At 40.9% G+C, this 13,135-nt stretch overlaps 1 protein-coding gene across 2 annotated transcripts in view; it reads left to right on the top strand.

Moving 5' to 3' along the window:
* Positions 1 to 536: 536 nt before the first annotated feature.
* The window catches only part of XPO1 (exportin 1), a gene marked incomplete at both ends in the record, with an annotated part of 73,662 nt that continues 61,063 nt past the window's right edge, over positions 537 to 13,135 (top strand). For both annotated transcript variants that reach the window (XM_080711497.1, XM_080711496.1), the window contains one exon: positions 537 to 662. In XM_080711497.1, coding sequence (XP_080567623.1) covers positions 537 to 662 — 126 coding nt within the window. The remainder of the gene's footprint in view (positions 663 to 13,135) is intronic.

Raw genomic sequence — 13,135 nt, 5'->3', positions numbered from 1 at the left:
GCTGAAACAGGAGGATTGTGCAGGTTCAAAGCCAGCCTCAGCTACTTAGTGAGGCTCTCAGCAACTTAGTGAGACACTGTTTCCAAATAAAATATAAAATAGGTCTGGGAGTGTAGCCTGGGGATAGAAAACCCCTGGGTTTCATCCCTAGTACTACCCAAAAAAAAAAAAAAAAAAAAGATTAGCAACTTAGTTTTTAGGGCTATAATGCCTAAAAATGGATTTACTTAAAAAATGGGTTACCCTACTTCATAAAGTATTGATGGGCTAGTAACATTTTTCTGGAGTCTAAAAACTAGGAGAACTAAAAAGATCCTAATAACTAATGTAGTCATGGAATAGCTAAGTAGTTCAGCTTTTGTTACTTGCTTTCATATTGGTTGTTTTGTAATAAGTAGGTAAAGTCTCTGAAGTCTTTATTTAAAATATTTGTAAGGACATGATTTAAGTAAAAATAAATTGTAGAGAGTGTTTGACATGATAATTTGACTTAATAGGCAGCTTTAATGGTTTTTTTTCTTTCCTTTCAGTAATCTATGCCAGCAATTATGACAATGTTAGCAGACCATGCAGCTCGTCAGCTGCTCGATTTCAGCCAGAAACTGGATATCAACCTATTAGACAATGTAGTAAATTGCTTATACCATGGAGAAGGAGCCCAGGTAAAAATAAAATGCTATTTGACTGTTAGATATTAAATGTTTTATGTGCCTTTTTATCTAATATGTTTGGGTTAATGCTGCTGCTGCTGCTACTTTTTGTGTACTGGGTCTTGCTGAGTTTCTTAGGCTGATCTTCATCTGGCAATCCTCCTGCCTCGGTCTCCTGAGTACTGGGAATATAGGTGTGTGCCACTGTGCCCCACTTGGTTTATCTGTATTTGCTTACTCATTTATTTATGCATGCATACTATTAGGGATTGAACCAAGGGGCATTTTACCTCTCAGCTACACTATCAATATTTTATTTTTTTTTTCTTCGTGGTGCTAGAGATTGAACCCAGGGGCATTCTACCTCTAAGCTACACCCCCAACCTGATTTTTAAAAAATTGTTATTCTAGCCAGGTGTGGTGGCTTATGCTTGTAATCTTGGCATTCGGGAGGCTGAGAAAGGAGGCGTGCACTTCGCAGACAACCTCAACTACTTAGTGAGGTCCTCTACAACTTAGTGAGGCTCTGTTTCAACATAAATAATAAAAAGTAGGGCAAGGGGTATAGCTTGGACGTCAAATGCCCCTGGGTTCCATCCCCAGACCCATAAAAAATATATATTTCTTTTATTTTGAAAGTCCTAAGTTGAGGAGGGCCTTAAGTAGCTGAGAGGCTGTCTGAGAATTCAGAGCCTCCTGTCTTCAGCCTCCCATGTACTGAGATAATGAGCATGTACCACTAGGCCAGGCTTCTTTTTTTTTTATCTTGAAACAAGATCTCACTTAAGTTGTAGAGGGGCTCACTAAGTTAATGAGGTTGGTAGTGACCTTGGAATCCTCCTGTCTTAGCCTCCCAAATACTGGAATTACAGATGTGTACACCACATCCAGAGGTTCTTTTTGTTTTTAAACATTTAAACTTACTGAGGGAGCTTGGTATGGTGGCACACATCTATGATCCCAGTACTTGGAAGGTTGAGATGGGAGAATCACAAGAGACCCTGTCTCAGAAACAAAAAGGCCTGGATATGTAGCTTAGAGGTACAATGCCCACTGGGTTTAATCTCCAGTACCCTCCTCCCCACACACACATCATTTTCAGAATTATTTCACAGATACTTGTTTTTAAAAATCCAATGATGCCGGGCATGGTGGTGCACACATGTAATCCCAGCATTTGGGAGGCTGAGACAGGAGGGTCGCAGTTAGCAGATAGCCTCAATTTGCAACTCATTGAGACCCTTTTAAAATAAGGAATGTAAAATTGGGCTGGGGGGTATGCCTCAGAGGTAGAGTGGCCCTGGGTTTCACCCCTGTACCATAAAAATTAAAAAATTCTAATGAATAATAATATTATGTTATTTGAATTTTGTGCCCTTAAAAAGTGGATTTTAAGCTGGGCGTGGTGGCGCACGCTTCTAATCCCTGCGCTTGGGAGGCTGAGACAGGAGGATCACACAGGTTCGAAGCCAGCCTCAGCTACTTAGTGAGGCTCTCAGCAACTTAGTGAGACCCTGTTTCCAAATAAAATATAAAATAGGTCTGGGAGCATAGCCCGGAGGTAGAAAGCCCCTGGGTTCCACCCCCAGTACCACCAAAAAAATAAAAAATTAAAAAAAATTGGGTTTTATTTATTTGTTGTAGTGCTAGGGATGGAACCCAGAGGCATTCTAGTGTCAAGCTATACCTCCAGCCCAATTTTTATTTATTTATTTATTTATTTATTTATTTATTTTGGTACTCGGGATTGAACCCAAAGCCATTCTACCTTTGATTTATAACCCCAGCCTGGTGTGTTTTTGTTTTTGGTGGGTCTGGGGATAGAACCCAGGGGCATTTGACCTCGGAGCTATACCCCCTGTCCTATTTTTTATTCTTTATTTTGAAACAGGGTCTCACTAAGTTACAGAGGGCCTCATTAAGTACCTGAGGCTGTCCGTGAACCTCGATCCTCCTGTCTCAGCCTCCAGAATGCTGGGATTACAAGCGTGCGCACGCCACCACGCCTGGCTCCCAACTCGGTTTTCTATTTATTTTGAAACAGGGTCTCACTAAGTTGCAAAGGGCCTTACTAAGTACCTGAGGCTGTCACAAAACTGGATCCTCCTTTCTCAGCCTCCCAAGAACTAGGATTATGAGCATTTGTCATCAACCTGGCTTTGCTTTTAAGGATGGAACCCAGAGGTATTTTACCTCTGAGCTACATCCCTGCTCTAGTATTTATTTTATTTTGGAAAAAGGTCTCACTAAATAGCTGAGGCTGGCTTGGAGCCTGTGATCCTTCTGTCTCAGGCTCCCAAGTACTGGGATTACAAGTGTGCACCACCACTCCTGGCTTGTTTTCTTAAACTCACTCCCCACCCCTCTACTGGGCATGGAACCTAGGGGCATTCTACCTCTGTGCTCTTTTTTATTTTGAAACAAAGTCCCACTGAGTTGTAAAGGACCTCACTAAGTAGCTGAGACTATTCAAACCGTCCTCCTGGCTCAGTTCCCAAATGCTAGGATTACAAGCATGTACCACCATGCCTGGCTGTTCTGTTAATTTTAATAGACACCAAGTTTAAAATGTCCAGGAAACAAAAATAGGTTTTTAAGTTGTATAACATAAGAAACTGGGCAGCCAGGCGTGGTGGCACACACTTTTGTAATCCCCACGCTTGGGAGGCTGAGACAGGAGGATTGCACAGGTTGGAGGCCAGCCTTAGCTACTAAGTGAGGGTCTCAGCAACTTAGTGAGACTGTTTCCAAATAAAATATAAAATAGGTCTGGGAGTATAGCCCGGAGGTAGAAAGCCCCTGGGTTCCACTACCAGTACCACAAAAACAAACAAAAAAACATAAACTGGGCAATCTTGAATCTTCCTGTGGAACTAAACAGTTTGGTTTGGATTTTGTTATTGTTCTGAAAGTTGAACCCAGAGGTATTCTGTCTTTTGAGTTACACCCCTAGCCCTATTTTATTTTTATTTTGAGACAGGGTTTCACTAAGTTGCTGAGGCTGGCCGTAAACATGCCATCCTCCTGTCTCAGCCTCCCAAGTTCTGGAATTATAGGTGAATGCCACCACCCTCGGCCTGTTTTTCAGTTTGAAACAGGGTCTCACTTAAGTTGCTGAGGCTGTCCTGAAACCAGTAAGCCTCTTGTTTCAGCTTCCTAAGTACTGAGATCCTAGGCATGTGCCATCATGCTCTGCTCTAAACAGTTTTAAGTTAAAGTAACATGACAAACATGAGTACACATTTTGTTGCCAAAACATTGAATTTCTGATTTAATAATGTTTTGCTAGTAAATAAAAAGGTATTTATGTATCTTTGTATAGTTGAAAGACCCTGGGTTCTCTTTTTTTTTTTTTTTTTTTTTTTTTTTGGTGGCACTGGGGGTGGAATCCAGGAGCGCTATACTCCCAGACCTATTTTATACTTTATTTGGAAACAGGGTCTCACTAAGTAGCTGAGGCTGGCTTCAAACCTGTGCGATTCTACTGTCTCAGCCTCCTAAGCGCTGGGATTACAAGCGTGCGCCACCACTCCCGACTCTCTTACTTTTTTTAGAAACCTTCAAGGTAAACAAACGTGGTGCTCAAAGTTAGAAAACCCCTGGGTTCCATCCCCAGTACCACAAAAAAAAAAGAAGAAAAAGAAAATTGCAAGGTGCATTTGATAGTATTTTTGTAGGTAGTTCAAAAAGAATGATGTATAAATATTAAGCATGCATAGTTTCTGTTACTTGTGGAATCTAATGTTACTGGTTTCATAATAAAGACAAAATTTATTTTATTTTTATGTTACTGGGGATTGAACCCTGGGGGCCTTTGCCTCAGCTATACCACAAACCCTGTTTTATTTTTTATTTGGAAATGGAGCCTAAGTTGCAAGAGCCTCACTAAGTTGGTGGGAGATTAACTTGTGATCCTCATGTCTCAGCCTCCCAAGTACTGGGTGGGATAAAAGATGTGTGCCACCACACCATGCCTGGCTTAAAGACAAACTCTTTGTGTAGAGGGGGGATACTGGGTTGAACTACACCCCCAGCTCAGTTTTATTTATTTGGAAACAGTGTCTTACTAGGTTGATTAGAGTCTCAACTCCTTGCTGCGCCTGTCCTTGGAGCTGTGATTCTCCTGTCTCAGCCTCTCAATTAGTAGGATTACAGGAGTGTGCTAACTAAAGACAAACTTTAAAAGGAAAGAGGTGCGATTAATACACGTTTTGAGAGTTTAAAAAGTTACTGTGCCATGATTCTGTGTATTAGTCCAGGTTTATACCCTTTGGGCCCTTTTTATTTTTTTTCAGTAATGGGGACTGAATTTTTTTTTTTTTTTTTAAACAGGGTCTTACTAACTTATGGAGGGCCTCAACCGCACCTGGTTCTCTAATACAAACTTTACCCCCCCCCCTTTTTTTTTCAGTAATGGGGATTGAATTTTTTTTTTTAAACCAAATGAGGAAGTAACTACTGAGCTAAAGCTGACCCCCCCCCCATTTTCTTTTTTGAAACAGGGTCTCACTAACTTATGGAGGGCCTCAACCACATCTGGTTCTTTAATACAAACTGTTTTTTTTAATTAGGGATGAAACCCAGGGGCATTCTACCTCCAAGCTACACCTAGTTTTTATTCTAATTTTGAAACCGGGTCTCACTGAGCTGCAGAGGGCCTCATTAAGTAGCTGAGGCTGTCTGCGAACGTGATCCTCAGGTCTCAGCCTCCTGAATGCTGGGATTACAGGCGTGTGCCATCACGCCCGGCTTTTTATTCTTTATTTTGAAACAGGGTTTCACTGCGTTGCACAGGGCCTTACTAAGTAGTAGCTGAGGCTTGTCTGTAAACCATGATCCTCCTGTCTCAGCCTCCCAAATGCTGGGATTACAAGCATGTGCCACCATGCTTCCTAATATAAACTTTTTTTTTTTTGCAGGTCTAGGGATAGAACCCAGGGTCATTCGACCTCTGAGCTACACCCCGCCTATTTTTATTCTTTATTCTTTATTTTGAAAAAGGGTCTCACTAAGTAGCTGAGGCTGTCCACAAACCACGATCCTCCATTCTCAGCCTCCAGAATGCTGGAATCACTCACAAGCATGTGCCACCATGCCTGGCTAGTACAAACTTTAAAAGTGCCCTTTTTAGGGGGGACAGTACTGGGGTTGGAACCCAGGAGCTTTCTTTCTTCAAGCTACACCCAACCCAACTTTTTATTCTTTATTTTGAAATAATCACTGAATTGCAAAGGGCCTCACTAAGTAGCTGAGTCTGTCCTTGAAATGTGATCCTCCTGTCTCAGTCTCCCAAATGCTGGGATTTCAAGTGTGCACCACCATACCTGGTATAATATATATGTGTGTGTGTGTGTGTGTGTGTGTGTGTGTGTATTTTTTTTTTTTTTCCTTTTTGCAGTACTGGGGATAGAACCAAAGGGCATTCTATTCTACCTCTGAGCTATACCCCCAACCCTATATATTTTTTAATTGTTTATTTTGAAACAGTATCTTACTGAGTTGTAAAGGACCTAGCTGATGCTGTCTGTGAACCTTGATCCCTCTGTCTTAGCCTCCCAGTGCTGGGATTACAAGTGTGTGCCACTGTGCCTGGCTCTTATTCTTTATTTTTGAAATGGGGACTAAGTTTTAAGGGTCTCACTAAGTTCCTGAGGCTGGTTGCGAACCCAGATCTTCCTGTCTTGGCCTTCCAAGTACAAATATGTTTTGTTTTATTTGAAGCAGGGTCTCACTTAAGTTTTAAAGGGCCTCACAAGTAGCTGAGGCTGTTCACAAACCTGTGATCCTTCTGTCTCAGCCTCCCAAGTACTGGGATTAAAGAATTAAAAATAGGTGTGTTAGATCTTTTGTTTCCAGGAAGTTCTCTGGTTAGTATTTGAGAGTCCCAGGTACAAATGTTACCAAACTAAGACAGGATGATCACAGGTTAAAGAATTGCCTTAGCAACCTAGCAAGACTAAACAATCTAGTGAGACTCTGTTTCAAAACAAAAACAAAAAATGCTGTGGGGTATAGCTTAGAGATAGAACATCTTTGGGTTCAATCACCAGACCCCCCCCCAAAAAAAAAAAAAAGGCTGTGTGTAACTCAGAATTAGAATGTCACTAGGTTTGATCCCTAGTACCACAAAGAAAAGAAATTATCTTCCTTTTTCATCTGTAGACAGAACTTTTGCCCAGATGTACAGTACAAGAGGATGTTTAGTGCTAACATTAGGACTGTCTTATCTTACAAGTGTTTTTCTATTATTAGCCCAGTAGACAGCTAGTTTAAAGAGATACCGGGAAGCATTGAGTGGTTTCTCCAATATTCTCTTAAGTGTCTTGAACTCTTTAATCTATTGCTTAGCAACTAAAATGCTTTCACTGTTAGGTTAGTAGCACAGGGAGATACTAGGTTTTCTCTCTTGTTTCCTTTTGTGTCCTTTTGTTGTTTAAACCCCTTACTGGGGTTTTAAGGTATAAAGGTATATTATGTAAGAACGCAGGAATGGGATAAAATAGATACTAGGATAAAAATACTAGAAGTAAATTGAGAGTAAGATTGTAACAGGAAAGAACAGGATATATTCACAGATTGATGTGAATGGTGATGGTGTGGGAAGTCTGTTCATGAGTGGAATGCTCCTTACTTAAAAAGAGCTGGCAGAGAAGCAAGCTTGACTGAATAATTTTGAGTAATTGTATTTTGTGGTACTGAGGGTGGAGCTATACCCCTAACCCTATTTTTCTTTATTTTGAAACAGTCTCACTGAGTTGCAAAGGGTCTCACTAAATAGCTGAGGCTGTCTGCTAACCTCCTATCTCAGCATCCAAAATGCTGGGATTACAAGCTTGACTGAGTAATTTTTACTAGGATAAGATCTTTGGTATCTTACTCTCTTGATATTTGTTCTTATGTACAAATGCATATCTACTCAGATATGGATACCTAGTTAAATATTCTTGGGAGAGTGTATTAAAACACTACAAAGAGATGGGCACACACTTATAATTCCAGTGCTTTGGGAGATTGAGATAGGAGGACTGCAGGTTCCCAGCCCAACTCAGCTACTTATTTTAAAATAAGATACAGGGCTGGGGGCTTAGCTCAGAGGTATAATGCCACACACACACACACACACACACACACACACACACACACACACACACAGTGAAGCATGCTTTAGCTTTGGGCAAAATATTACTTTAAGCCAGGTGTGATAGCATACACTTGTAATTCCAGTACTTGGGTGGCTGAGATAGAATTGCAGGTTTGAGGTTATCTTTACCTATTTGGTGAGGCCATCTGCAACTTAGTGAAATCCTCTTTTAAGGTAAAGAATAAGAAATGGGCTTGGGGGTATATCTTGGAGGTACAATGCCTTGGGTTCAATCCCCAGTACAACTGGGGGGAAATGTATAATTGGATTTTAATAGCATATACTTTAATGTCTAATTTATAACTTCAGGCCCTTGAAATGGAATGCAGGAACTGATTTTTTTTTTTTTCCTTCCCTTCAAATTCTGGTGGGAGGGGAACCACTGTGTAAGTTATTTGGAAAGTTTATTATGTGTTGTTTTTTTTGGGGGGGGTACTAGAGATTAAACCCAGGAGAATTCTAACTCCTAGCTAAACACTCAACCTATTTTTTAAATTTTGAAACAGGGTTTTGCTAAATTGTTAAGATTGGCCTCCAACCTGTGGTCCTCCTGTCGCAGCCTCCCAGTACTAGGATTGCAAGCAACTGTGGCTCTGCTCTCTAAAAGGTTATTTTGGTGGTTCTGGGGATTGGACCCAGAGGAATTCTACCTCTAAAATTATACTCCTACCTCCAGACCTATTTTATATTTTACTTGGAAACAGCTCAGTAAGTTGCTGAGAGCTTCACTAAGTAGCTGAGGTTGGCTTTGAACCTGCGTGGGTCCTCTTGTCTCAGCCTCCCATGTACTGGGATTACAAGCCTGTGTTACCAAGCCAGTTTATTTTTTATTTTGAAATAAGATCTCACTAGGTTGCTGAGAGTTTTACTAAATTGCTTAGGCTGGCCTTGAATCTGCCATCCTCTTGTCTTAGTGTCCCAAATAATGGGGATACAGGCATGCACCACTACACCTGGATCTCTACAGAAGTTTTGTGGGGTTATTTTGGGTGTGTGTGTGTGTGTGTTTGTTTGTTTGTTTGTTTGTTTGTTTGGTGGTACTAGGGTTCCTGGAAGCCCTTCTACCTCCGGGCTACACTCCCAGACCTATTTTTATATTTTTTTAATTGGAAACAGGGTCTCTTAAGCCAGCATGGCTGGCTTCGAACCTGCATGATCCTCGATCCTCCTGTCTCCGCCTCCCAAGCGCGAGGATTATAAGCGTGCGCCACCACGCCCAGCTCTACAGGTGTTTTTAAACAAGCATTCTGGATTGCTGGTTGAGTAATAAGATAGTCATAAATGTGGTTATAGTTGCTATTTGAGGAAAAAAGATCATTGTGAACATCAGCCAAAATAAGCATTATTTTCGAAGTAGAATCATCTAAACCAAACTACAGACTATGAGGATTATTGTCAGAGATGAAGAAATAATGCTTCCTTATACTTTTTCTTATACTTTTCTTATAAGCCATAGAATTAAACCTTAGATCAAGTAAAGAGACAGATATTTGACAATTAGGGTGTTGGGGATTGAACCTATGGCTAGCGGACAAAAAAAGGTTTTTTGTGGTACTGGGGCATTCTAACTCAGCTATGCCCCCTGTGCCCCATGCCTTTTTTTTCCCTCTTGGTATTGGGGGTGGAATCCAGGGCCTTCTACCTCCAGGCTACACCCTCGGTCCTATTTTATTCTTTATTTTAAAATCTTATTAAGTTACAGAGGGCCTCACAAATTGCTGAGGCTGGCTACAAACTTGTGATCATCATGTCTCAGCCTCTCAACCTAGCCCTATTTATTTATTTATTTTTGCAGTACTGGGGATGGAACTGAGGGTCACTGTACCTCTGAGCTACATCTCCAGCCCTATTTTTTAGTCTTTTATTTCCAGTACTGGGAATGGAATGCAGTGGCATTGTACCTCTGAGCTGCGTTCCCCCCCCCCCCCTGGTTTTTAGTCTTTTTATATTTTTGAAACAGGGTCTCACTGAGTTGTTAAAGACCTCACTAAGTAGCTGAGAATGTCCGTGAACCACAAACCTCCGGTCCCAGCCTCCCGAAAGCTAGGATTGCAAGTGTGCACTAGCACACCTAGCTTATTTTTGTTTTGAAACAAGGTCTTATTCGGTTGCAGAATGTTAAGTTGCTGAGGCTTGCCTCAAACCTGAGATATTCCTGTCTCAGCCTCCCAAGTACTGGGATTATAGTTTTACAACAAAATGGACATTTTTTAAATTATCAAATCTTTTTTCTTTTTTTTTTTCTTTCTTTTTTTTTTTTTTAGTACTGGGTGTTGCATGCTGGCATTCTACCTATATACCATACCACCCCCCAGCTATCTGCTTTTTTGTGGGGGTAAAGATGGGATTGAACACAGGGCATACTACCACTTGAGATACATTCCCAGCCCTTTTTGTTTTGAAACAGAATTTTCTTAAGTTGCTTAGTTTTTTGAGAGTCTTGCCATATTGCTAAGGCTGTCCTCCAACCTGCAATCCTCCCAGGTATTGGTATTATAGATGTGGGTTACCACACCTACCTTTAGTTTTTATTTTGAAATACAAGGTCTTCCTAAGTCTAGTATCAAACTTGGAATCTTTCTGACTTGGCCTCCCAAGTACTGGTATTATAGATGTGCCCCCACCTTACCTGGCTTCCCTTTTTTTTTATTTTAATTTTTATATTAAGACAGGATCTGGCTAAGTTGCCAGCCTGGCCTAAAACTTGTGATCCTTCGTAGTAGCTGGCTGGCTTAACAGGTATGTACTACTTTGTCTATCAAGCTATTGCTTGTTTGAAAAGAAAAATGTTCATCAGATTAAAAGCTTTTGGTAGTAAAGTGTGTTCATATGAAAAACTTAGAGTTGAGCTGAGGATATAGTTCAGTTGTAGATCACTTGCCAGTTCTGGTTCAATCCTCCATACGGGAGGAGGGGGAGTAAAGTAGGTATATAATAGCAACATGGCTGGATCTTGAAAACCGTTAAATGAAGCTTGTAATCCCAGGTGCACACTTGTAATCTCTGTACTTGGGAGACTGAGACAGGAGGATCACAGGTTTCAAGGACAGTATCAGCAAGTAGTGACTCGTCAACATAGCAAGACTCTGTTTCCAAATAAAAAGGGGCTGAGGGTATGCCTCAAATGTAGAATGCCTCTGGGTTTAATCCCCAGTACTGCGCATATGCACACACAACTGTTAAATGGAAGAAGCAAATTGCAAAAGGGAAGTGATGTGTATTATATAATTTAAGTACTATGGAACTATATTATTTATGGTGCTGGGGTTGAACTCCAAGCTATATCCCCACTGTTTTTTGGTGTTGTGTTTTTTTGTTTGCTTTTTTGTTTTGTTTTGTTTTGTTTGCCGTACTGGGGATGGAACCAGTGCCATTCTACCTCCGAGCTATATATACCCCAGCCCAATTTTTTTTATTCTACATTTTGAGATAGGGTCTCACTGAGTTGTAAAGGGCCTCACTAAGTAGCTGAGGCTAGCTGTGAACCAAAATCCTTCTGTCTCAGCAGCCTCCCAAATGCTGGAATTACAAGCATGTGCCACCATGCCTGGCTTGTTCTTTATTTTGAAACAGGGTCTCACTAAGTTGTGGAGGGCCTTACAAAGTAGCTGAGGCTGGCTATGTATGACCCTTAGGTCCTCCTGTCTCAGCCTCCCAAGTCTTGGGATTACAAGTGTGAGCTACCATGCCCAGCTTGAAACTGTATTATTTATGAATTTATATACTTAAAGTGAAAATAAGGACATGAAAAATAACATTTGTGAAAGTAGCTGAGCTCAGTAGCACACACCTGTAATCCTAGTACTGGGAAGGCTGAAATGGAGTGATCCCAAGTTCCAAGCTAACCTCAGCAAGTAAGGCCCTCAGCAGTTTAGTGTGATTCCCATTTCAAAATTAATAATAGCCAGGAATGATGGCTCACGTTTGTAATCCCAGCATCTAGCTGAGACAGGATGATAGCGGTTCATGGACAGCCTCAGCTATTTATTGAGGGCCTTTGCAACTTAGTGAGATCCTGTTTCAAAATAAAAGGGCTGGGTATGTAGCTTGGAGGTAGAATGGCCCTAGGTTCCATCCCCAGTACTGCAAAAAATAAAAGCCATATGTGGTGTCATATGCCTAGTAATTCTAGTGCTGGAAAGGCTGAGAAAGGAGAATTGCAGGTTCAAGGACAGCCTCAGCATGTAGTAAGACTCACCAACCTAGTGAGACTTTGTTTCAAAAATAGGACTGTGGCTATAACTCAGGTAGAATGCCCTTGGGTTCAATTCCTAGTTCCAGAAGAAAAAAAAAAGAGCTGTGTGTAGATCAGAGGTAGAATGCCATTAGGTTCACTCCTAGCAACTTCCCCTGCCTCCATTTCATTTTCCATGAAAATGATTGCCAAGGAAGGAAGGAAATAAGGAAATGGCATTAGGGGAAAGTAAAAAGATAACTTCTTGGTTAAGAAAAATAGGGGCTGATGGTGCACCTTAGAACGTGTACTTAGTGACTTTTGTTAAATTTTTTATTGGTGCATCGAATTTTACATCATGATGAAGCAAAAAACTTGTGTAGACATAAATGTACACATTACCCAGCCAGCCCCACGCCACTCTTTGCCCATCCCTCCCTCTCCTGCTTGGCTTAGTGGTTGACATGATATGAATTAGTACATTGTGAGCTTTAAAGAGTTTCCTTCTTCCTTCCTCCCATCCCCACAGTTAGGTTGCTGTATTTGCTCCTCTATAGGATCTCCTTTTTCACCTAGAGTTCCTCCTATGATCCCTTTCACTTTAGCTTTCACATATTAGGGAAAACATCTGATTCCTTACTTTTTTTTTTTTTTTTTTTGACTAATCTCACTTAGCATAGTGTCCTCAAGATCTATCCATTTCCCGTAAATGATGTAATTGTGTTTTTTTTAATAGCTGAGTAAAATTTCATTGTGTACATATCCCACAGTTTTGTAATCCATTCATCTGTTGATGGGCATCTTGGCTGGTTCCATAGTTTGGCTATGGTGAATTGTGCAGCTATGAACATAGATACACATGCATTAGTTTGGTAGTTTGGTTTCCTTCCTTTTGAGTAGATACCCAGAAGTGGTATTGTTGGATTGAATGGTAGACTTGTTCCCATTCTTTTGAGGATTTTTCGTACTGTTTTCCAAAGTGGTTGCACTAATTTGCAATCACACCAACAATGTTTTAGAGTTCCCACTTCTCCACATCCTCGCCAGCATTTGTTGTTTGTGTTTTGGATGGTTGCCATTCTAGTTGGGGTAAGGTGAAATCTCAGGGTAGTTTTGATTTGCATCTCTCTGATTGCCAGTGATGTTGAGCATTTTTTTCATGCATTTATT

This window comes from Muscardinus avellanarius (assembly GCF_963383645.1).
Source record: "Muscardinus avellanarius genome assembly, chromosome: 15".
Taxonomy (NCBI): Eukaryota; Metazoa; Chordata; class Mammalia; order Rodentia; family Gliridae; genus Muscardinus; species Muscardinus avellanarius.
Note: the sequence above shows the minus strand (reverse complement) of the source record. Positions and strands in the feature narration are given on the sequence as shown.